Source organism: Acipenser ruthenus, chromosome 7 (genome assembly GCF_902713425.1).
Source record: "Acipenser ruthenus chromosome 7, fAciRut3.2 maternal haplotype, whole genome shotgun sequence".
NCBI classification, from domain to species: Eukaryota; Metazoa; Chordata; class Actinopteri; order Acipenseriformes; family Acipenseridae; genus Acipenser; species Acipenser ruthenus.
In genome coordinates, this window is record NC_081195.1 from 58556411 (window position 1) to 58579941 (window position 23531).

General features: G+C 36.2%; 1 protein-coding gene and 2 long non-coding RNA genes across 8 annotated transcripts; all 3 read right to left on the minus strand.

Annotated features, from left to right (window-relative positions):
* Nucleotides 1–482: 482 nt before the first annotated feature.
* zgc:77752 (uncharacterized protein LOC393862 homolog) lies at nucleotides 483–9338 on the minus strand. 6 transcript variants are annotated; one of them, XM_059027389.1, is made up of 12 exons: nucleotides 8968–9338; nucleotides 7339–7546; nucleotides 7052–7132; nucleotides 5807–5925; nucleotides 4576–4713; nucleotides 3701–4290; nucleotides 3176–3412; nucleotides 2785–2907; nucleotides 2492–2593; nucleotides 2237–2317; nucleotides 1746–1856; nucleotides 483–1565 (listed from the first exon to the last, which is right to left on the minus strand). In XM_059027389.1, exons 2-12 carry the CDS (start codon nucleotides 7515–7517, stop codon nucleotides 1404–1406), a joined length of 1923 nt encoding a protein of 640 aa, XP_058883372.1. In that variant the 5' UTR covers nucleotides 7518–7546; nucleotides 8968–9338; the 3' UTR covers nucleotides 483–1403. The 6 variants fall into 6 exon arrangements, with proteins under 6 accessions (XP_058883372.1, XP_058883371.1, XP_058883375.1 ...); XM_059027388.1 differs by having other exon boundaries at nucleotides 7339–7606; XM_059027392.1 differs by having other exon boundaries at nucleotides 7339–7475; nucleotides 8968–9336.
* A 7216-nt stretch (nucleotides 9339–16554) lies between these two features.
* Nucleotides 16555–18974, minus strand: LOC117415342 (uncharacterized). The gene is made up of 3 exons (XR_004546397.3): nucleotides 18829–18974; nucleotides 18097–18152; nucleotides 16555–16967 (listed from the first exon to the last, which is right to left on the minus strand). It is a non-coding gene; the product is annotated as an uncharacterized LOC117415342 (long non-coding RNA).
* Nucleotides 18975–20963: 1989 nt separating this feature from the next.
* LOC117415341 (uncharacterized) lies at nucleotides 20964–23360 on the minus strand. Its single transcript, XR_004663621.2, has 3 exons — nucleotides 23239–23360; nucleotides 22504–22559; nucleotides 20964–21375 (listed from the first exon to the last, which is right to left on the minus strand). It is a non-coding gene; the product is annotated as an uncharacterized LOC117415341 (long non-coding RNA).
* Between the last annotated feature and the right edge of the window lie 171 nt (nucleotides 23361–23531).

Below are 23531 nucleotides of genomic sequence, written 5' to 3' on the forward strand. Positions count from 1 at the left end.
CAGGACCAGGGTTGCCCATCCCTGATGTAAGCTAATACATAAGGTAAAAATAATAAGAAACATCTGGATTTTGCACACCCACTGGGCACAGAGTTGAAGTATCGCCGCTATCCATTGTAAGGAATAAACCAGTTATATATACATGCACATGCCAAAATATTACATACAGGCTATCCAAACTCTCTAAAACAATGTGCGATCGACATTTGGTAAAGCATATTTATAAACTTGGTAAACCAGGGTAAATTATAGTAAATGCAACTGCAAAAATATTGTGCAAAAATAGCATGGTAAACTTTTGTAAGAGATTCATAAATATACCTCAAGTCTAAGTTATGTTCTCATCACTTGGTATAGCTGGACAGCCCTGGTCCAGTGATGTCAGATAGAGGTATTAGAGTGAAAAAAGAGTGCACATTATTTTAATGATTACATTTGATTTTAGATATATCAAACAAACAAAGACATTAGAAAATTGCAGGTCCTTTTTCAAACACTGTATTGCACAGTACATTTGAACATTTTATTTGAAGACTTGGCATCTTCCTGGAATGATTTCTTGAGGATTGAGCAAAGCTGGAACTTCAAGGTGGCAGAAGAAGAATTAAAACATAAAACAGAACCACAAAAACAGCATCGCAAAAACACAGCAGCAGTAAAATCGATCAAAAGAACTGAATATTTAAAAAATGCAAACAATGCAAACATCTGAAATGCATAATATGTCAATAGTATATTTTTAAATACCAGTAAATTAATAAAATAATAATATATTTAAACTACAAAACATTTTTGTGCAAGTCTGGAACAAAGCACTTCATGGAAGGATTTATTTAGTGTAATATACAAATACAACAGTTCCACCATTCTTATACCATTGGGATACTGATATAATACCAGTGTATTACCTCAAAAAATCCCAGCAGAACTATTATCAGACTGGGGAATTACCAGCAATCCTACTGCAATTTATTTGCAATAAATATTGCACAGTTGTATTACAATGTCAAACTGGTACTGCTATGGTACCAGTGTGCTGAAATAGATTACCAGTTTTTTTAATACAATGTCATATATTGATCCAATGTGATATATATGACCATTTTACCAAAAACTACATTAAAATACTATTTTAATGTAGTAGCTCTTGAACCATTTTCCCTTACTACAGAATATTACATTGTCTGGGTAGTCCCACTGCATTGCCACTGAAGACCATTTTTTTGTATCAGTGTTTTTATTATCATTGAAACACAGAAAATTGCTAACAATTCTGAGCTCTGATTTAGAGTAACCATGCACAATGGAAATCATTAAACATCACACATAAAATGTCAAAAGGCCAATGGGACCTTTGTTTAAGACTGCACTGTGAAATTCCTCTTCTTTTAAGGTCCTTTGGATCAGAACAGTTTCTGTTTGTTTTTCATGATAGAAGACATTTTCAACATATGTTTGGTTTTCACAAGTCCTTTTGTAAATAAATTGTGAGTGCGTTTTTCCTTAATGATGGTCTTGAAGAGCTCAAGAAGTCCAGTAAATGTCTTAACTTCTTCTTCCGAGCACTGAGTGAGAAAAAAAAAACATTTATAAAAATTAACTACTGTGTATGTTTAATGCATGTTCTCATTTTCATAATGATCAACTATTTTGGTATGTGATACATGATTAAGAATCAGTATTCTTCAAGTCAAACCCTGTTGTCAACTACATTGGCTGTATTAGTGCCCCATCTTTGCTCTTACCTCAGTCAGTGCTCGAATCAGACGACATATAATAGCTTCTTCCATCTTTGGGCTCAGGCTTGTAAGCTGACTGATACAGTCAAGGATGCAACAAATAGTCTCACCCTGATACTGTACAGGAAAAGGAAATTAAATCAAAATATAAAAGGACTAGTGTTTGGCTGTTTCTATTTTGTTGTCAAAAAATACATTTATACAAATGTGTTAAAATGTGTTAAAATGTATTACAAGTTGACCAGGAATAGCACTTAAGGTTGGCAGAAAAGGCATGTTATTTTCCCTACAAGCTTATAGTTTCCATGGAATCAAACAATGGCTGGGAATGATGGGAACAATATGCCTAAAGATGCTTTATCCCAATAGACTGCCATAAAACCTGGAATTTAAGTAAAGTTGTATTGGTCGAAAAATCAGGAAATTATCCATCCTAAAATCTAGAAACTCACCGATTCCAAATCACATTAGGTTTGTAATACTGATAAATTACTGACCTTATGCAGTGCCCAGATAGTCTTAGTATCCTGTCTGCTTGACAATAACAGTCCAATGTCCTCAGACTTCAGCACTGGTTCCTATGCACACAACACAGACTGAGATATTGTAAAAAGGGAGAAGCATGCTTTCAGGTGTAATAGTTCCAATGTTATTCTATGTGTTCATTTTTATTTACCTAGCTGTTCATTACATGTATTGCTTTCAGGAGTTCTAAAGACCACAATATGCAATTATTTGCCATTTATCCTCACCTTTAGCTGTTCCAACCACCTCCACATTAAAGCACTCATGACTTTAGGGTCTGTCTCTGTAGCCAGCATTCCCCAGGCACCTTCATTCTCATTCAAGTCATTCTAGATGGAGGGATTATGGGAGGAAAAAAGTACCAGTACTAAAGTTACAACAACATTGTTTTGGTGATACCTTGTAAAAGGATCATCTGAATATGTATACAAACTAGAAATGGGAGATTTAGCCCTTTGCCCTATCTTGGCCCTAGACTTCCGTGTACTGTATATCCTTTGATGTACCAAGCCATACTTACCTGCCATTGTTGGATTTCCTTCAAAAGATCATTTCCTATTGGTTCCAGCTCTGCCATTGCTATAGCAACAGCCTGTGAAAGAGATACTGTCCCAAGTCCTGGACTCCCTTGTTCCTTTGGAGACTTTTTAGTAAAAACAAAAATATCATTATTATTATTATTATTATTATTATTATTATTATTATTATATATTTTTAAAAAATGTATAGTTAATTGCAATAACCATAATGGACATTTTAACTAGTAAACCAGTCATTCATTTCTTGGAGAATATTTCTTATGATTCAGTACAATGCCTTAATGTAAGTTGTTTTGTGTTTGTTGTTTTTACCTCCTCAATTGTAGTAGTAAACCTTTTGAAAGCAGGTTTATTTTTTTTCTCAGACTTTACCTTCTTGGTGCCACCTAAGTCACTGCTCATGTCTTCAGCCACTGCTGTTGGACAATCTCCAGTTTTTAAATTTGAAGTGTTCAGGTCTTCATTTAAGTTTTCATGTCCCAGGCCTGGAGAGTCCTTATATAAAGTTTCACATCCCATCACAGCAGAGTCGTTCACATCTTCACATCCCATCCCTGGAGAATTAGGCTGATTGCTCTCTTCTGGAGGAAGCTTCATGCGCTCCAGGTCCTTTAAAATTTCAACTTGGTAAGTGGCATGTGCAAAACACATCACAATCTAGCAAAGTGTGCTGTGTGTGAACTATGCAAACAGTATTTTTATGAAAAACTTTAGATTAAATTAGATCATAATTTACAGGACTTAAAACATTTAAAAATAATGTAAATATAAAGTGAAAGTTAAAAATGTAATCTTCCATAATTCATTAAAATGTGAATTCAAACAGCTTTTAATCCAGTTTATCAGTGTATATTTAGCAAATGCATGCATATTAAATACATTTTTGGCATGTTTTACCTTATTCTTCTCCAGGACTACAATCTTACTGAGGTCCGATTCACTGTAACTTCTCTTGTTCTGAAGAACTTCCCTCTTCCGCTTCTTGAACCCCTCCTTTTCCCCCCAAGAAGTAGCTGAGCTCACGGAGGGGGTCAGCCTGTTATCGGGGTCGTTCAGCAGAGTGGTGATATGGAGAAATGTTTGCCTGACCAGTGTCTGTCTTATCAAATGAGTTAAGTCATGCATGAAGGATTCCCTTTCAACTTCAGTCTGCAAGGCTCTGCAGTCTGCTTTGTTTAGAGCAATCATAATCAGTCTCTTACAGGTGAAGTCAACAATCTTGGGGATGTGCTTTAGGTTCCGTGCTTCGTAGCCATGGAGGAGATGCTTCTGTCGAATGAGGTACTGCTCCAGGGTGAAGGGGTAAGTTTTGGCATCCACATTAGCATACATGATTAAGTGAGGAGCAAGAAAGCGGGCAAAGTCGAAGACCAGGTCAATCTGAGGTTGGGTCTGTATAGAGGAGGGCCGTTTTATCCGAACAAAGTGGATGGCTTCACTTGGACTCACTCGAGTGGCGTAAATCAAATAACAGGCTACAAGGACTCCTGTCAGCAGAGAAGAATTATAATTAAAAAAACAGGACCAAAAAATAGGCATACCTATGATATTATTTAAATCGCATTTCAGAACAATTTAAACAACTTGTGGCTCTTCACGTCAAGTAACACAAGTGCCATCCCAATGTGTCTCTATTTCTGCTGCCCTATTTTGTTTATTTTACTGTGTACAGATGAAGATATGATTATTATTTTCAATAACCATTATTCTTTTTCCCATGCACCTTCAAGCTTTAAAAGAGCAGGAAGTTGATTTTTAGGTTTAAGAGTTACCTGTTCGTCCCAGCCCTGCATGGCAGTGCACTGCCACCTTCCCCTCCTTCAGAGCGAATGTGAGCACTTTCACCCCATCTAATATCCGAATTAGGGATGACACCCCAAAATCTGGCATTCCAAAGTTAAAGAAATAGACTGCAAAAAGTGAAATTCAGACAAACAAATGAATTACATAAACCTAAAGTTTGCATTATTAGTGTATTATTTTAATTGGATTAATATATTGAAACCTAGTATGCACAGTACTGTACATATGATAAACATTTACCAACTTTTTAGTTATTAAAATAGCAAATAAAACACCAGATGGAAAAAGGGTGATACTCTGATGGAGTGAAAGAGAGTACACAATCTTTGGTTTCATTTAGTCAATATACATATGAAGTAGGGTACACAGATGTAAATTATTGATGAATGTAGTAAAAAAAAAAGAGAGACATGGGAATGTTAATATACAGCTGACAATGATGGGGAATTGGTGCTTATTGGTTGGTTTCACAGATCCTGATTATCACTCATTTTAGACTACCTTACCTAAAATAAGTGCAAATCCGGGTCTGTGAAACCAGTCGTTAAAGTGTGGCTTGGTTGGTGACCATGCAAAAGGTAAACATAATTTGTGTAACTGTATCGGCATGGAAAAAATGATCTGCCTCAATTGCAGTCATGATCCTTTTCCGAAACAAACACTTGTTAGCTGAGGTGTAACTGGATACTATGATCATTTTAATTACTGATGGGAAAAATTGTGCTTACATAAGCAACCAGACATATGATTTAATTTAGCATTGCAAAGAGTAAGCACATGACTAATATAAAGCATGTGAGGAATATGATACAGTTGGAAGCATTTCCATAATGCATGCCTTTTTATAGGCACAGAGCAATAGAATATTATAGGCAAGTGAAATTCCAATTCTAATAAACATTATTATTATTTATTTCTTAGCAGACGCCCTTATCCAGGGCGACTTACAATTGTTACAAGATATCACATTATACATTATTTCACATACAATTACCCATTTATACAGTTGGGTTTTTACTGGAGCAATCTAGGTAAAGTACCTTGCTCAAGGGTACAACAGCAGTGTCCCCCACTGGGGATTGAACCCACAACCCTCCAGTCAAGAGTCCAGAGCCCTAACCACTACTCCACCCTGCTGCCATAAACATAGCAAGAAAGACACTTTCAAAGTAGCTATTTAAAAGTGTGGACTGTACTTACTTCCATTTTCCATCAAGATCTGTGGTACATACGAGAACCCACTCTCTTGTTCCAAGGGGGGTCCACAGTGAGCATGCTCCCCCTGGACCTGCATATTAATGATGGACTTGATGTTCAACCTGAAAACAGACATGAATCACACCTGCTTTGAATTGTCCACTGCATGTCCAACAAATCATTTCATATTCCCCACTTCATAGTCAATCAAATCTGAGTGTGACCTCTAATGGAATAGTCAAATGGAATTATTTTTCACAGTTCACAATTGGAAATGTCAGCCTGCATAGTTCAGAGAGAAATACCACTGATCACAAAATAAGAGACAGCGCATGTGAATGAGGACCTAACTTTGCAGAGCAGTTACCCAGGCCAAGTCTGTTATGCACTGTGCTGCTCTCAATATTAATTCAATGTGCAGCAGACTGCACTGACTGCCCTTGGGGTATTGTCCTTTACGATGCCTGAGGTTATTATTCTGGCAACATCTTATTTTCTGTGTCTTTCACTTAATAATAATAATAATAATAATAATAATAATAATAATAATAATAATAATAATAATAATAATAATAATAATACAGTCATTCTCAGTTGAAAGAAATTATTTCGCTGCGTTCAGCTGTCTCAAGAGGTCTCAGATTTCCCTTCTCCTGCACTTCTGATCACATTAAAAATTGAACGTGATCTTCAATGTCACTGCAATAATATCCTCAGAGTATATTAACAAATAATGGAATAATAAATAAATAAAACCGTTTTGCCCTCCCCCTGTCAAAAAAAACAATTATTAACTTGTGAACACTGGTAGTAGTCAGTGTGTGAAATTTATTATATTTTTATTTTTAAACGTTCATGTTTTTAAGTTACATTGATCTGTGCCGCCTTTGAAAATCATGCTGTATCTGTCAAATGTATAATCACAACAATTTGAAGTGAAGTTGTAGTGTATGTTAAATTCTAATGCTGGGCGTCCCATCTGTGTCATGCTGTTAACAAATACCACAACAGCCTCAATTATAGAACAAATACCGTTAGTCTATCAAATGTATTCCCATTCTAAAATTCAGATTCCCTAGAAAATCTAAGAACCACATTTGAAATGCTGTGATGTTTGATTGTTTTATGACTACACAGAGAGAAAACATGGGAAGGTATCAAATGTTTTTTTGCATTAAAAAGAGAAGCAACTCTCAGAAACAGTGACAGCTGACTTAAGTGGCCTACTCATACTTAGAATATACTTACTTTGTGAATTGCTCTATAATGTTATATTCCTTAATGAGTGTGGTGGAGGGTCGCGCCATAGCAACGATATCATCCGTCACCCTGGAGGTAAAAACGAACACGCTATCAGTTACAGTATTAAAATAACCAAAGCACTCCTCGGTTTCCTGTGAATTACTTGTTGTTTTAATGACTCTAAGTCCAGGCCCACTATGAATACACAGCATAACATTTCTGTTTTGTAACTCCATACATTTTATCACAGTTCTTAATTTTTTTCAAATGCAATTTGTATTAGTAAATTGTACCATTCTGAGTAAAGCCCTCGTATGACCTGCTGCTGCAGACTCCAGTTAGCTGGCCCCTCGTAGCGGCAGAGTTTACCTCCACAGGAGAGGGAGCAGATCAGGTTAGGGGGCAGTGACTTCACAAGGTTCTCCCGAGCCTGGGAATAGGTGGGGCGCGGGACAGGAAGCCATAGGGGCATATTGGGTTAAAGAGGATCAAGAAGCAGGACTGGGAGGAGAAAGGATATCTCTTGGCAAAGCAGTTTATGGTAGGGAAAGATTTTTCTAACTAATCCAGCCACACAAGAAAGAGAGGGTTTTTTTTCCATAGAAATGGGGCAAAACAATGGTAATATGGGGAAAGACAAAAACAATAGTTATGGTAATTATAATTTCTTATAATTTCTATAGGCTTACAAAATAAATAAATAAAAGCATATGCATTGTAAATTAAATGGAAATCCAAGAAATATTTGTATCTTTTTTCATTTATTTTACTAAAATAATACAGATGGGAAATACTTTATTTTTTACAGATCTATCTCTATTTACATCTCTAACTATATCTGTATCTCTGCATATTGAAACAACTGAAACACAAAAATGATCACTTACTGTTCATGTGTTCACATGTTTCAAGAAGAAAACCCTCATGTAAGTTTTAAAAGCTGCAAAAGGGGCTCCAGCAATACAACTCACGGTGGTTATCCCATTGCTGTCTGTACTTAACCTTACTATGACCTATATTCACTAATCCTTCTTATTGCCGTCACAAATACTTTAGAACACAGAGAGCCACAGAAGAGCATTGCGGAAGTAGAGTTCAAGCAGTACTTATCTTCATTCAAACCGTGTGATTTGTAATCAGCTCAGATTTGATAAATTCAGAATTCTCAATACTCAACCATTCAATATGTTAACTGAAGCAAGATAGCATCTCAACTGGATAAAATGAAAATGCTATCCAGATAAGTGATGTGAGCACTTCGGGATATCATAAGCTCCAAACAATAGCCTCAGGTTAGGTCTCCAGTATGTGTGTGTGTGTGTATATATATATATATATAACATTTTGTTTGGTGCATATTAAAGCTTATTGTTTTCAATATTTAGAAATTGCGCTTTCATTAACAGATTTCTAGAGTAAAAATGCTCACTCACCCACGATTCCTACACATGGATACTGATGAGGCAAAATCACAGGGCTGAGAATGCACCTGCTTATCTCAACCCCAGGCTATCCTCGCAGGACGACACGTGTTTATCATTGATAGTAAACGCATACAATTCATCATAAACGTAAGTGTACCCGCTTTGTTTATTGTGTGTCCCCCTGCAATAATTAGACAACAGGGGCTACACATAAAATAAGTATCTGTTCATGCTGAATTTATTATATGTTGAATGCATTATTTACTATCTTGTTTCATTTGAAGAGGTAAATAGCAAATGAAAAAACAAAAGTAAGTATATACATATCTAAATAGGTGTTGTTACGGTTAATTTTAAACATTTTTAAAACTCAAAGGAGCGCAAAATGTTTTATTAGCACTGCTATTTAACTATTAAAATGCACCTTATAAACCATAACGTTGAAAATAAAATAACAAAAAAATAGTTGACTAACACAAACAGTATTTTTTTACTAACTTGTTTTCCTTTGCTGTGGTGCGCGGTATATCCTCGTTGTCACTCTTGTTTGTACAGTCATGTACTTGATTGTCTGCGCTCCCGCGAGCTTTATGCGCAGTATAGTTTACCTGCGCTCACTTGCCTTGATCAGGATGTGCAAGTTCCAATCAAAGCAGATATCAAGTATCATATTGTCATAACTCCCGTAGAAAAAACAATCTCCGTATTCCTGTTCTCATTATGCCGTCGTGTTAAAACTGGATACCTTACATCAGTCGTGGAAGATTATGCAACTGAGATTATTTCAACTATCGTGTCTTCCATTATAAAAGTTTACCACAGTAAAGCCATCGGTATCAGTGGATTATTATAGCATTATCCACTTTTGCTGTGATAGGCTGAGCATAATAATATATGCTATTTAGGAGGGTCAGATTGAAAAGGTTTTTTTTTAAACTATTTCCAGCAATTCACACCTTAACTAAGGCCTTTATTTATCATAGTCACTGTATAGAGTTCGTTGAATAGTCAACTAAAACTGTTGCAGTTTTGTTACCCTCCGTGTTCAAAAAATATTTAACAAATGATAATGAATTAATAATTAAAACAATTAAGAAAACCTAAATAGTTGAGGTGAGGCGGTGTATATATCTTGTGAAAAAAACTGTTAGCTAATGTTTACATGGGTTATGTACATATAATTATGTATAATGCATTTAAATTAACAAACCAACAATTGGGAATTTGCTTATTAAATAAAACAAAGACCATGTGGTTAAAGGGAGGTCACCTTTATGCACACAGCTAGTCTATGAAGGACCTTGCCTTTAAAACAGCAACATATTACAGTCCTTTCGAATAGTTTTATGAGTCTGGCAGAGGGCAGCAGAGTCTTTTTTTTGCTGGAAAGTCTTTTTATATTTTGATTGTAAAACGTTGCTGTGCTGCATATACTTTGAATTTTAATTATTTACATTTATTTGCAAGTATTACTTGCAGGGGTGTGGTTAAAATACATTTGTTTTAAATCTGATTAGCAAATGAAGTACAGCATGTGTCTGTTTAGTACTGTACCTGTAAGGAAAGAGGAAGTAGCCAGGTGCCAAGGCAATGTTGTGCAAAGAAACTGAAGCTCTAGATATAATACCTAAAGCTGTTGACTTTCAGCTCTTTAGCTTTTATGGCTGGAAGTAGAAAGTTTGAAAGCTGTATGATGGCTGGTTTCCAAGACTGCAACTGAAATCAAGGTTCATTGTGACTTTTAGGAATGACAAGAATCATTCTGATTACCAGCAGTGTAGGTTTGTATGCAACGGATGATAAATACACAGTATTGTGATATCTGGGTTACTAGGTTAATGTGCAGCACATTCTGTACATATATACGACCAGAAAATGCAGGTAGTGAGAAAGCTGTACTGACTAGGCAACTTCTGGCAACTACTTCCTCGGAGTACAAAGGTTGTGTGTCTGTTGTTTTATACTGTTATATAATGTAATAAAGTAACCTTTGTATCAAACACTTCCTCTATATTCCCGACCCTGTCATAATCATTTTAGTTAACCTTAGTATTTAACCATTAACTATATCGCAGTCTTTCTGTTTTCACAGCAGCCTGCCAAATTGTTTCCAAACAACGCCTGTATTTTGTTCTGTGGAATATTGATGTCGGAAGTATCTGATTCTATTTAAACCAACTCAATAATGCAGCCAAATGTCATTTATACTGTATATAAGCTTACAGTGTGATTAAAACTCACAAGTCATTATCTTCCCTATTGGGTCTTCATTACTTCTACTGTTAAAACAACAACTCTATATTTTAACATCAACACAAATCTTAAATCCGTCAGTCAGTGCTTTTACATTCCTATGTAAATACAATTGTCCGCCAATTGCTAAGAATTATGCATACTGTAGGATTGATTCCATTTTTGGATATTGGGTGACCAAGACTACACTACAAATAAAACATATATCTATGTAGTAATTTACCACGGGACCCAATATAAATATCACAAAAAGTTATATTTTTTTTTTTAAACTCTGTTAACTTCAAATAGTGAATGATTATTACTGTAAATCTGTTCATCTGTTTGTCTGTTAGTCTAGATTTCCTGATCATTTTGTTGTAAAGTAAAAAATAATGATCAGTTGTTATAGACATACTCACAAACTTTGAATGCAGATAGTGAGAAAACTGTACCGGCCAGAACAGTGTGCAGGGCCACAACTTGTAGATATAAATGTCATGTGAGCTTGTGTGTGTTCAGCTGAGGTGACTTGCACAAATTTTGAAATTAATTTAAATAAATTGTTATGATAGAAACTGATAAGTTTGCACAACTGTTGCTGAGGTTAAAACGATTCGTCTTTCCTGGTTATATGTGGCAGAACAGTTTCATGTGGAGTCATGTGCTCTTCACTGTATACATTTTAAAAAATATTTAAAATCACCAGTTCTTGTCTTGAAGTATGCGTCTGCTATAGTTAGGCCATGATTTCTAGGAACTGATCTTCGTTAGCTTGTTTACTAGTTGACCATACCCTCTAACATTTGAGAGGTGAAAATAGGTCCACTTGTGTGACATTAAGAGAGCAAGCGGCTCATAGTGTAGTAATGAGCGACCTGCTTCCACGGGGGTCTGGCGACATGCCCCTCAGAGAATTTTTGAAATGTTAACTTTAACATATGCAATTTCCTGCAACCTAGAACTCACATTTTTACATTTAGATACAACACAATTCTGTATTTGTTTCATTATGTCTCACAAAATGTCACTAACAAATTCCATCGGGCTGAAGAGCCTTACCTGGCTTCCTAACCCTGTGCTCACTTGCCCTGTCCTGGCCCACACTTGGTTTGTTTTTAAAGCAGGTGGTGTAAGCTGATTTACTCCAAAAGTATCCTTTTTTTAATTTTAAGAACTGGAGACTGTGTGGTCCAGTGGTTAAAGAAAAGGGCTTGTAACCAGGAATTCCCCAGTTCAACTCCCACTTCAGCCACTGCCTCATTGTGTGACCCTGAGCAAGTCACTTAACCTCCTTGTGCTCCCTCTTTCGGGGTGAGACATAATTGTAAGTGACTTTTTTTGGGGGGGGGGGGGGGGGGGGGGGGCGGGGGAATACATATATGAGAAGCGAGTTGTGGTAGCACTACACCAAACCTGAAAATCAGTGTACTATAGCTCTTTAATCTGTAGTTGGCATCTGATGTGAATTTCACTCAGTATAACCAGAGAATAGGTACACAATTTGTAATGTTGGTTCATTGCATTCCTCTTATCAATAGTGATTTGCCAGCTGCCATTATATTTTCCAATAAGCATTTATTTTATTTTTTTTTATAACAGACTGCCATTTAGCTATAGTTAAAATAACTGAACTTTATTTTAGTATGTAAATGTATCTATTTGGTATACAGAGATTTGCTTATCAGTTCTATGATGTATAATGCATCAAAGAAAAGCCTAAAATAACTTTTGAAATATATTCTAAATAATTAAGAATTTCATGAATTCAAAATTTGTGGGCTTAAAAAAAAACATTAATGGGGATTTTTCCTGCCTATCCAGTCATACATAGGGTGTAGGAATTAAATGTCATTACTAGGAGATAATTATGGATCCGAATGAGTGAATACATTTAAATTAAGTTAGTATTACAATCATGTGTTCCCTTAGGGATAAGCGATAAATGAGATGGGTTAAGATTAAGAAATGCCTGTCGCCAGCAAGAGTTTCAGTCTCACAAAAACACCCTAAAAATATATTACTTTTTAATCTCCAGAACCAGCCTTTAGTATCACCAGCTATCAATTGGTGATACTACAGCACTCTAGAATCAGGAACAAGCACCTCACAATTACTTTAAACTAATACTAATTGAGAATTCTATCCAGCACATGATTTTGGCCAATAAGCATTTGACAGAATGCTTGTTTATGTCAATATTCATATATTTTAGAAACTATGCATAAAAAACAAAATTAAAAAGGAAACCAGAGACACTGATTCAGTTACAGGTTTTGCTGTTTTTATTGTCTTTAACAGTAGGAAAGTATGCGTTTTGCCTTTAAGTAATTGAATTTCTTCATTTTCCTGGTGGTTTTTACCACCAAACCAAGCAATACAGACAACCAAAAGTCTCTCTATGTGAATAATACTGCAGTATACAGTTGTACTGAATTCAGTGTTAAACAGTACAGTAGATAGTACAGTAGGATTCACATAGGCGGTCCACCTTTCCCAATGATTAGGTTAGGTAGTTATAATATAGACCAGGCTTAGTTCCATATTTCTCTTAAAACGCATAATATACAATCAAAAGTTCATTTTCAGTTTAAGTTTCATCACAAGTAGTTTTAATGTAATCAAGCGCATCAAAAGTTTATACAGTACATAGCTTTTTGACTTTTTCGTATGGTTGCTTCGTTGTTGGTAATTGCATTGCTTCAAATCGTTCAGTAGACATCCTCGGATGGATCCCCTCAGTCAGTTGGTGCTGACTCTGCCCTTGGCAGCAGAGTTCTGGAAAATGAACAAATCAACTGAGATCAAATGGCAGGTGCTACTTCATTTAAACTTTAAAAACAGCATGTCAAATATTTACCGCTATCTATCTGAACATGGCAGAAGTAAGCAATAACCCATGACAGGGTGTGGGGTAAGACATACACCCGGACGTGCAGCAAGATATATCTTACCACACCCCACTGTGCTTATGGAAAGGCTTTATATTTATTTTATGAAAACAAAACCATTTTAAACGTTTAATTAAGTTGTATGTAATGTATCCTTCTGCCAGTACGAAATAGTTATTGAACTTTGTCTTCATAAGATACAAATGTGCTGGAAAAAACTTATTGCCAAGTACATGTGTGATCTTGTTCAGCCAATCACAATGTTTAATTTATCCAATCCATTTAATAAGCTTGATATAGCGCCCAGTCTCGACTATCCGCCCTTATTCATATTAGAGCCTGCCCTCGCCATTTCTCTGTCAGTGTATCCCTGTTCTGGTAAGTCAGTTACCATATTTTTTAAATCTATATTTTATAAATCTATATTTATAGCCTGTTAAATTAAATATTCACAGCATTTGATGGTGTTGAGATCAAAAGGGAAACCCGCACGCGAGGCTTGTTTGAGCCGCTGGACAAAGCGTTACAATGTGGAGATAAGGATTCAACCACTATAAAAGTCACTAAAAGTCGTTTACAATACTTATTGAATTTTTGTTATAAAATAAAGTAACTGGATTTGCACTTGAACAGTGTATGAACTACTGAATTCAATTATTGCTTTCAAAATGTGTAACACCGCCTAATATTACATACATTAAAACTGAAATGAAAGAAACTAATTTTGGTTTCCTGCTGTTCCCGCACATTAGTACTATCAGGCGAGTCTCCTTACCTGAAAAACAAGTTAAGCAAGCGTAAAAGGTCGGAGCTCCATTGTAATTGGACCCCCTGTGGAAAAAAAATGAGATATTCACTTACCCATCCAGTTTATGAAACAAATACAAGAAGCCTTGTTGTAATTTCTAAATCAGTAGAAATGAATTCTATAAAATATAGGGTTGCCTGAATTGTACTGGATAAACACTTTTTTTTTTTTAAGACGAATTAAAATGTAGGGTATGAAAAGGGCACAAAATATGTAAGTCAAAACTGAATGCAGCTCAAAACAATGACATTAACAAATCAACCTTTCAGCATTAAATTGCTGGGCAACAAGCATTAGAGTGTATGTCGCTATTGGCGTAGGAAAGCTGTACGAGCTTCAACCTGCCGATAGATTTAGATAATGTAATGAAACTACTCTCTTGTCTTCAGTATGGCTCTGTTTATTCTACAGTTCAAACCGACAAGACTCAATGCAGGAGCCACAATGGTGTCAGTTTCTTAATCTACTATTAAACCTTGTTCGTCAGGTGCGACACACGGCTGAAGAATAGCCTTTCTGTCTAAAAAGGTATACAGCAAAATAGAGATAAAGGGTCTGATCTCAACATAGGAGCCCAGACAGATAGATTTTTAAGGAAATACATTTAAAATAGTAATAGTGTAAAATGGAATGCACAAAGACAGCAGGGAAAAAAAGCACAAGCCTAATCAAATCTCTACACATTGTGATGTAACTTACCTGAGAAATGCCGTCAGCAGGACAGCCTGGTCAGAGCACACTCTGCCAGCAGAAAGGAAAGAAGTGATGTGAAGCTGCCGTTTATAGACCCAGCCAACCAAAGCTCCGCCTTTGCTAGAAACTTCTATGTTTATTACATCCAGGATGTCAGGGAACCTTATTTAGGCTCCGTACAGACACTGTTTTGGCTCGACAACCGTATTTACAAACGCACTCGATGCGGTTTTGTTGTACACACACACACACCTTTCATTACTGAAGTGCGTGCACTCCTTGTTTAAACAAGCCACTGAACTCTGGCCTGGCATTATTACATGCCGGTCGTGAGGTTTTCGTACACACACAGGATAAATGCGGTTGTGAGTTCACCTTTTGCTCTTAATACGGTTTGTACACGCCACAGTTCGGTTACACAGGGCAGCGACAACAGCACTGGTTAATCCTGTTCGCAACAAGCATCGAGTGCGGTTATATTAATTCAGTTCGGTTTGTTAATGCGCACTAACACAACCGCAGTTGGTGCTCTATTTCTGCGCAACTAATTACGTCATTGTGTATCAGACATTTCCGTGTGATAAACATGAAATGTATGTGCCTGATGAGCCAAGTTGATTGTAATATTGATGAATAGTAAATTCGTAACAATGGTGTAAATAGTGTGCGTGTGTCTGTGTCTATATATATATATATATATATATATATATATATATATATATATATATATATATATATATATATGCACTATATATATACTATATGCGCCTTCCCCAAGACGGCTGACTTCCGGTTTCTACCTATCGTCGAGGTGAACACATACAACCAGCCTTAAGTTATACAGCACCTTTTTTGGTCAGGAGGGAGATTTACAGTTCAAATACCTTTGCTCTGTACCACAGTAAGATACATTAAAATAAAGCATCGATAATGTGCTTGACATAGGGACAGAGTTAAGAGGAGAACATGTATTGAAATGAATTGTCTTTCTTTAAAATTACACCGTTGTATCTGTTGCCGCTCTTTGCACTTAACAGTCATTATTCATACGGATTTGTTTACATTGTATTTTGTTTTTTTTAACACCAATATAATTTGCCCATGTTTTGCTTTCCAACTATCAAACCAGCCCCTTTGCATGTTACATTTCAGTTGTATTATACAGGTTTGTAAGAGACGACAGAGATGTGCAATAGCTGAAATGTATTAAGAATAAAAACGAGACGTTTACAACAGTAATTCGGTAACACCTCTGAACTACTGTAAACACAAAGTTTGGAAAGCCTATTATATACTCAATGGATGTTAGGTGGAGAATCAAGACGCGGTGACTTAAACATAGAAGATAACATATGGGTCAAAAATATTATTCCAACAATAATGTGCATCTCATTTTTGGACTTTGAGAGATTGTAGGGTTTAACAAACAACTTGCAAAAAAAAAAAAAGACAGACAAATGATTCAGTTTCAAGTTTTTCTATTTTTATTTGATTTTTTTTTTAATAAACAGTAGGAAACAATGCAGCATGCCTTAAATACAAAAAGGGAGAACAAATACGTTTTATCGACATGACCCCTCGAACCATGCCGAACCAAGCAACGCAGACAACCAGAAGCCGGCCCTCCATAAACTAACCCGGAGGTTAGGATACAGATAGACCAAAGGGTAAGGGGGGGTTTCATTCATTTGTTGCGTTTTGTGGTTGCTTCAGTTTTGTCTCGTAGTTGATACGTTGCTTCGAGGTCAGTGCTTTTCATTCTTCAGATGGTTCTTTTCTACCAAGCACTGGATCTGCACAACAGCATCACTGGACTCCGGAGAGACTCGGGACACTGCTGGCCTGCCCTTGGGAACAGTCTCTTCTTTCTCCTCCTGCAAAATTAATATAATTATTTTTTAAACCAGATAATACCACATACTATAAAAATTCAACAAACCCTAAAAAATATACTTGGAAGTCCAATCAATTCAAACTAAGCACAGTAGAGACTGGTCTGTGGTAGTGTGCATGTTATTCAAGTCAGGCCTGGCTTTAAACTCTACAGTAGGCTGGCTATAAAGTCACATGACTAATTCAGGCTGATCCTGTGGAACATCTATTGATCGCAGATAATTATATCTGGCCGGTGGAGACCACGTCCACAATTTAAAACCACTTTTAGATGGAAAATATCGTTTGGGGGAAATCTGTATGCAATAAGAGAATAATTAGTATTTTTGGGGTTATACTAATTGGATCTTTTAAAGTTTTTTAAAGTTGCTGGATTTGTACTTAAAGATTGAATGAATTACTGAATTCCATTATTACTTTCAAAATGATTAACACCTCCTAATATTACACACATTAGAACTGAAATGAAAGAAACATTGGTTTCCTGCTGTTGCACCACATTATAAACCTGCTTGGAAAAATCCTGCTCTCTGATTGGTTAGCTCCGTTCTATCAGCCATACATTAATCTTACACAAAACCTTTCAACAGACACATCACCTTTGATTCAAATTCCTCTGCTACTTACCTGTCCTTTTTACATAACATTTAATATCTGAAAGTAACCTCTAGCAAAATATATATATATATCAGACTCACAACCAAATTCTCATCTTTAATGGAAAAACTGTTGAAGAATAGTATAAAGATGAATTTCCTGAACCACACAAAGTACCAGTAATTGATATACAGAAACGATTTACTTAACACATTTTAAATCAGTATTTATTATATTTACGATTTATTTTAAACAGATGATCATTTACTAAATGAAAACTGAAACAAATGTTTACTTTTCACTGAAACGGTTATTTTGTGCGTACTGTGTAGTGGTATTTACTGCTACTGTTAATATTATAATCGTTTTATAAGGCACTCCAGGGGGTGGGTTGGCATGATATAACTGGACACTTAAGGGTTAAAGGTATAACGCCTTAATTTTGCGGTTATGTCATGCCAACCCATCCCGTCGTGCCTTAATGCGTCATTAGTATTGGGTGAGTCTCCTTACCTGAATAACAAGTTAAGCAAGCGTAAAAGGTCGGAGCTCCATTGTAATTGGACCCCCTGTGGAAAAAAAATGAGATATTCACTTACCCATCCAGTTTATGAAACAAATACAAGAAGCCTTGTTGTAATTTCTAAATCAGTAGAAATGAATTCTATAAAATATAGGGTTGCCTGAATTGTACTGGATAAACACTTTTTTTTTTAAAGACGAATTAAAATGTAGGGTATGAAAAGGGCACAAAATATGTAAGTCAAAACTGAATGCAGCTCAAAACAATGCCATTAACAAATCAACCTTTCAGCATTAAATTGCTGGGCAACAAGCATTAGAGTGTATGTCGCTATTGGCGTAGGAAAGCTGTACGAGCTTCAACCTGCCGATAGATTTAGATAATGTAATGAAACTACTCTCTTGTCTTCAGTATGGCTCTGTTTATTCTACAGTTCAAACCGACAAGACTCAATGCAGGAGCCACAATGGTGTCAGTTTCTTAATCTACTATTAAACCTTGTTCGTCAGGTGCGACACACGGCTGAAGAATAGCCTTTCTGTCTAAAAAGGTATACAGCAAAATAGAGATAAAGGGTCTGATCTCAACATAGGAGCCCAGACAGATAGATTTTTAAGGAAATACATTTAAAATAGTAATAGTGTAAAATGGAGTGCACAAAGACAGCAGGGAAAAAAAAGCACAAGCCTAATCAAATCTCTACACATTGTGATGTAACTTACCTGAGACATGCCGTCAGCAGGACAGCCTGGTCAGAGCACACTCTGCCAGCAGAAAGGAAAGAAGTGATGTGAAGCTGCCGTTTATAGACCCAGCCAACCAAAGCTCCGCCTTTGCTAGAAACTTCTATGTTTATTACATCCAGGATGTCAGGCAGATTTTACTCAAAACGAAACTTAAATGCTCGATTGCAGTGTACCAGTGACTTAGTCTGCATCAAGTGGACTACCAAACAGCTAATCTTGAAAATTGGTTTAGTTTACCTGAACAAGTTAGACCGATAATGAGGACTAACCCATAATAAGCTATTACAAATGCGGATGTAAATAATTTTAAAAAGTGTAAAGACAAACTCGGACAGTTACGTGTACATTGTCATTATAGGATTTGATTTAAAAAAACAAAACAAACAAAAAAAAAAACACTAATTGTAGCCTACTGTCTACGTTTATGCACATTACGCACAAGGATCAAACTTGCATTTCAACTTGCCGGTAGCCTATTGCTGCTTGACACTGAACGTTAAGTGCTAAATGTGTTTAATAATAATACACATTACACTGACATTTCAGGTGAAATTGAATACATCAAACGTGCATGTTTTCTTCTTCTTTTTATTATTATTTAAATACTACAGTATCTTGTTGTGCAGCACTTTAAATTGTTTACAATATTTTAATGAAAAAAACGAAACCAATCTCTTCAGATCACTTTGTTCCTCAATTATAATAAATTAGACAAAAATGAAAAGAGAACCATATTGCTATTGTAGTTTATTTAAACTACCATATACATAATTGCTTAATATAGTGTATCAACACTATATTAAGGTATATCATTTCATAGTGCAATTGTACATTTTATTAAGGATAGTTCTGTGACTCGGAAAGGGAACCTTATTTAGGCTCCGTACAGACACTGTTTTGGCTCGACAACCGTATTTACAAACGCACTCGATGCGGTTTTGTTGTACACACACACACACCTTTCATTACTGAAGTGCGTGCACTCCTTGTTTAAACAAGCCACTGAACTCTGGCCTGGCATTATTACATGCCGGTCGTGAGGTTTTCGTACACACACAGGATAAATGCGGTTGTGAGTTCACCTTTTGCTCTTAATACGGTTTGTACACGCCACAGTTCGGTTACACAGGGCAGCGACAACAGCACTAGTTAATCCTGTTCGCAACAAGCATCGAGTGCGGTTATATTAATTCAGTTCGGTTTGTTAATGCGCACTAACACAACCGCAGTTGGTGCTCTATTTCTGCGCAACTAATTACGTCATTGTGTATCAGACATTTCCGTGTGATAAACATGAAATGTATGTGCCTGATGAGCCAAGTTGATTGTAATATTGATGAATAGTAAATTCGTAACAATGGTGTAAATAGTGTGTGTGTGTGTGTGTCTATATACATATATATATGCACTATTTATATACTATATGCGCCTTCCCCAAGACGGCTGACTTCCGGTTTCTTCCTATCGTCGAGGTGAACACATACAACCAGCCTTTTACAGCGCCTTTTTTGGTCGGGAGGGAGATTTATAGTTCAAATACCTTTGCTCTGTACCACAGTAAGATACATTAAAATAAAGCATCGTGCTTGACATGGGGACAGAGTTATGAGGAGAACATGTATTGAAATGAATTGTCTTTCTTTAAAATTACACCGTTGTATCTGTTGCCGCTCTTTGCACTTAACAGTCATTATTCATACGGATTTGTTTACAATGTATTTTGTTTTTTTTAACACCAATATAATTTGCCCATGTTTTGCTTTCCAACTATCAAACCAGCGCCTTTGCATGTTACATTTCAGTTGTATTATACAGGTTTGTAAGAGACGACAGAGATGTGCAATAGCTGAAATGTATTAAGAATAAAAACGAGACGTTTACAACAGTAATTCGGTAACACCTCTGAACTACTGTAAACACAAAGTTTGGAAAGCCTATTATATACTCAATGGATGTTAGGTGGAGAATCAAGACGCGGTGACTTAAACATAGAAGATACCATATGGGTCAAAAATATTATTCCAACAATAATGTGCATCTCATTTTTGGACTTTGAGAGATTGTAGGGTTTAACAAACAACTTGCAAAAAAAAAAAAAGACAGACAAATGATTCAGTTTCAAGTTTTTCTATTTTTATTTGATTTTTTTTTTAATAAACAGTAGGAAACAATGCAGCATGCCTTAAATACAAAAAGGGAGAACAAATACGTTTTATCGACATGACCCCTCGAACCATGCCGAACCAAGCAACGCAGACAGCCAGAAGCCGGCCCTCCATAAACTAACCCGGAGGTTAGGATACAGATTGACCAAAGGGTAAGGGGGGGTTTCATTCATTTGTTGCGTTTTGTGGTTGCTTCAGTTTTGTCTCGTAGTTGTACGTTGCTTCGAGGTCAGTGCTTTTCATTCTTCAGATGGTTCTTTTCTACCAAGCACTGGATCTGCACAACAGCATCACTGGACTCCGGAGAGACTCGGGACACTGCTGGCCTGCCCTTGGGAGCAGTCTCTTCTTTCTCCTCCTGCAAAATTAATATAATTATTTTTTAAACCAGATAATACCACATACTATAAAAATTCAACAAACCCTAAAAAATATACTTGGGAGTCCAATCAATTCAAACTAAGCACAGTAGAGACTGGTCTGTGGTAGTGTGCATGTTATTCAAGTCAGGCCTGGCTTTAAACTCTACAGTAGGCTGGCTATAAAGTCACATGACTAATTCAGGCTGATCCTGTGGAACATCTATTGATCGCAGATAATTATATCTGGCCGGTGGAGACCACGTCCACAATTTAAAACCACTTTTAGATGGAAAACATCGTTTGGGGGAAATCTGTATGCAATAAGAGAATAATTAGTATTTTTGGGGTTATACTAATTGGATCTTTTAAAGTTTTTTAAAGTTGCTGGATTTGTACTTAAAGATTGAATGAATTACTGAATTCCATTATTACTTTCAAAATGATTAACACCTCCTAATATTACACACATTAGAACTGAAATGAAAGAAACATTGGTTTCCTGCTGTTGCACCACATTATAAACCTGCTTGGAAAAATCCTGCTCTCTGATTGGTTAGCTCCGTTCTATCAGCCATACATTAATCTTACACAAAACCTTTCAACAGACACATCACCTTTGATTCAAATTCCTCTGCCACTTACCTGTCCTTTTTACATAACATTTAATATCTGCAAGTAACCTCTAGCAATATATATATATATCAGACTCACAACCAAATTCTCATCTTTAATGGAAAAACTGTTGAAGAATAGTATAAAGATGAATTTCCTGAACCACACAAAGTACCAGTAATTGATATACAGAAACGATTTACTTAACACATTTTAAATCAGTATTTATTATATTTACGATTTATTTTAAACAGATGATCATTTACTAAATGAAAACTGAAACAAATGTTTACTTTTCACTGAAACGTTTTTTTTTGTGCGTACTGTGTAGTGGTATTTACTGCTACTGTTAATATTATAATCGTTTTATAAGGCACTCCAGGGGGTGGGTTGACATGATATAACTGGACACTTAAGGGTTAAAGGTATAACGCCTTAATTTTGCGGTTATGTCATGCCAACCCATCCCGTCGTGCCTTAATGCTTCATTAGTATTGGGCGAGTCTCCTTACCTGAATAACAAGTTAAGCAAGCGTAAAAGGTCGGAGCTCCATTGTAGTTGGACCCCCTGTGGAAAAAAAAATGAGATATTCACTTACCCATCCAGTTTATGAAACAAATACAAGAAGCCTTGTTGTAATTTCTAAATCAGTAGAAATGAATTCTATAAAATATAGGGTTGCCTGAATTGTACTGGATAAACACTTTTTTTTTTTAAGACGAATTAAAATGTAGGGTATGAAAAGGGCACAAAATATGTAAGTCAAAACTGAATGCAGCTCAAAACAATGACATTAACAAATCAACCTTTCAGCATTAAATTGCTGGGCAACAAGCATTAGAGTGTATGTCGCTATTGGCGTAGGAAAGCTGAACGAGCTTCAACCTGCCGATAGATTTAGATAATGTAATGAAACTACTCTCTTGTCTTCAGTATGGCTCTGTTTATTCTACAGTTCAAACCGACAAGACTCAATGCAGGAGCCACAATGGTGTCAGTTTCTTAATCTAGTACTATTAAACCTTGTTCGTCAGGTGCGACACACGGCTGAAGAATAGCCTTTCTGTCTAAAAAGGTATACAGCAAAATAGAGATAAAGGGTCTGATCTCAACATAGGAGCCCAGACAGATAGATTTTTTAAGGAAATACATTTAAAATAGTAATAGTGTAAAATGGAGTGCACAAAGACAGCAGGAAAAAAAGCACAAGCCTAATCAAATCTCTACACATTGTGATGTAACTTACCTGAGAAATGCCGTCAGCAGGACAGCCTGGTCAGAGCACACTCTGCCAGCAGAAAGGAAAGAAGTGATGTGAAGCTGCCGTTTATAGACCCAGCCAACCAAAGCTCCGCCTTTGCTAGAAACTTCTATGTTTATTACATCCAGGATGTCAGGCAGATTTTACTCATAACAAAACTTAAATGCTCGATTGCAGTGTACCAGTGACTTAGTCTGCATCAAGTGAACTACACGAGACGTTTACAACAGTAATTCGGTAACACCTCTGAACTACTGTAAACACAAAGTTTGGAAAGC

Excerpts from the sequence above, each read along its gene's own strand:
- zgc:77752 (XM_059027389.1), bottom strand. The coding sequence starts at position 7,517 with ATGCCCCTATGGCTTCCTGTCCCGCGCCCCACCTATTCCCAGGCTCGG. Across the intron at positions 7,133-7,338 it reads CGAGGGCTTTACTCAGAATG|GGTGACGGATGATATCGTTG; the intron begins GTACAATTTACT and ends TTTTACCTCCAG. Across the intron at positions 1,566-1,745 it reads TGATTCGAGCACTGACTGAG|TGCTCGGAAGAAGAAGTTAA; the intron begins GTAAGAGCAAAG and ends TTTCTCACTCAG.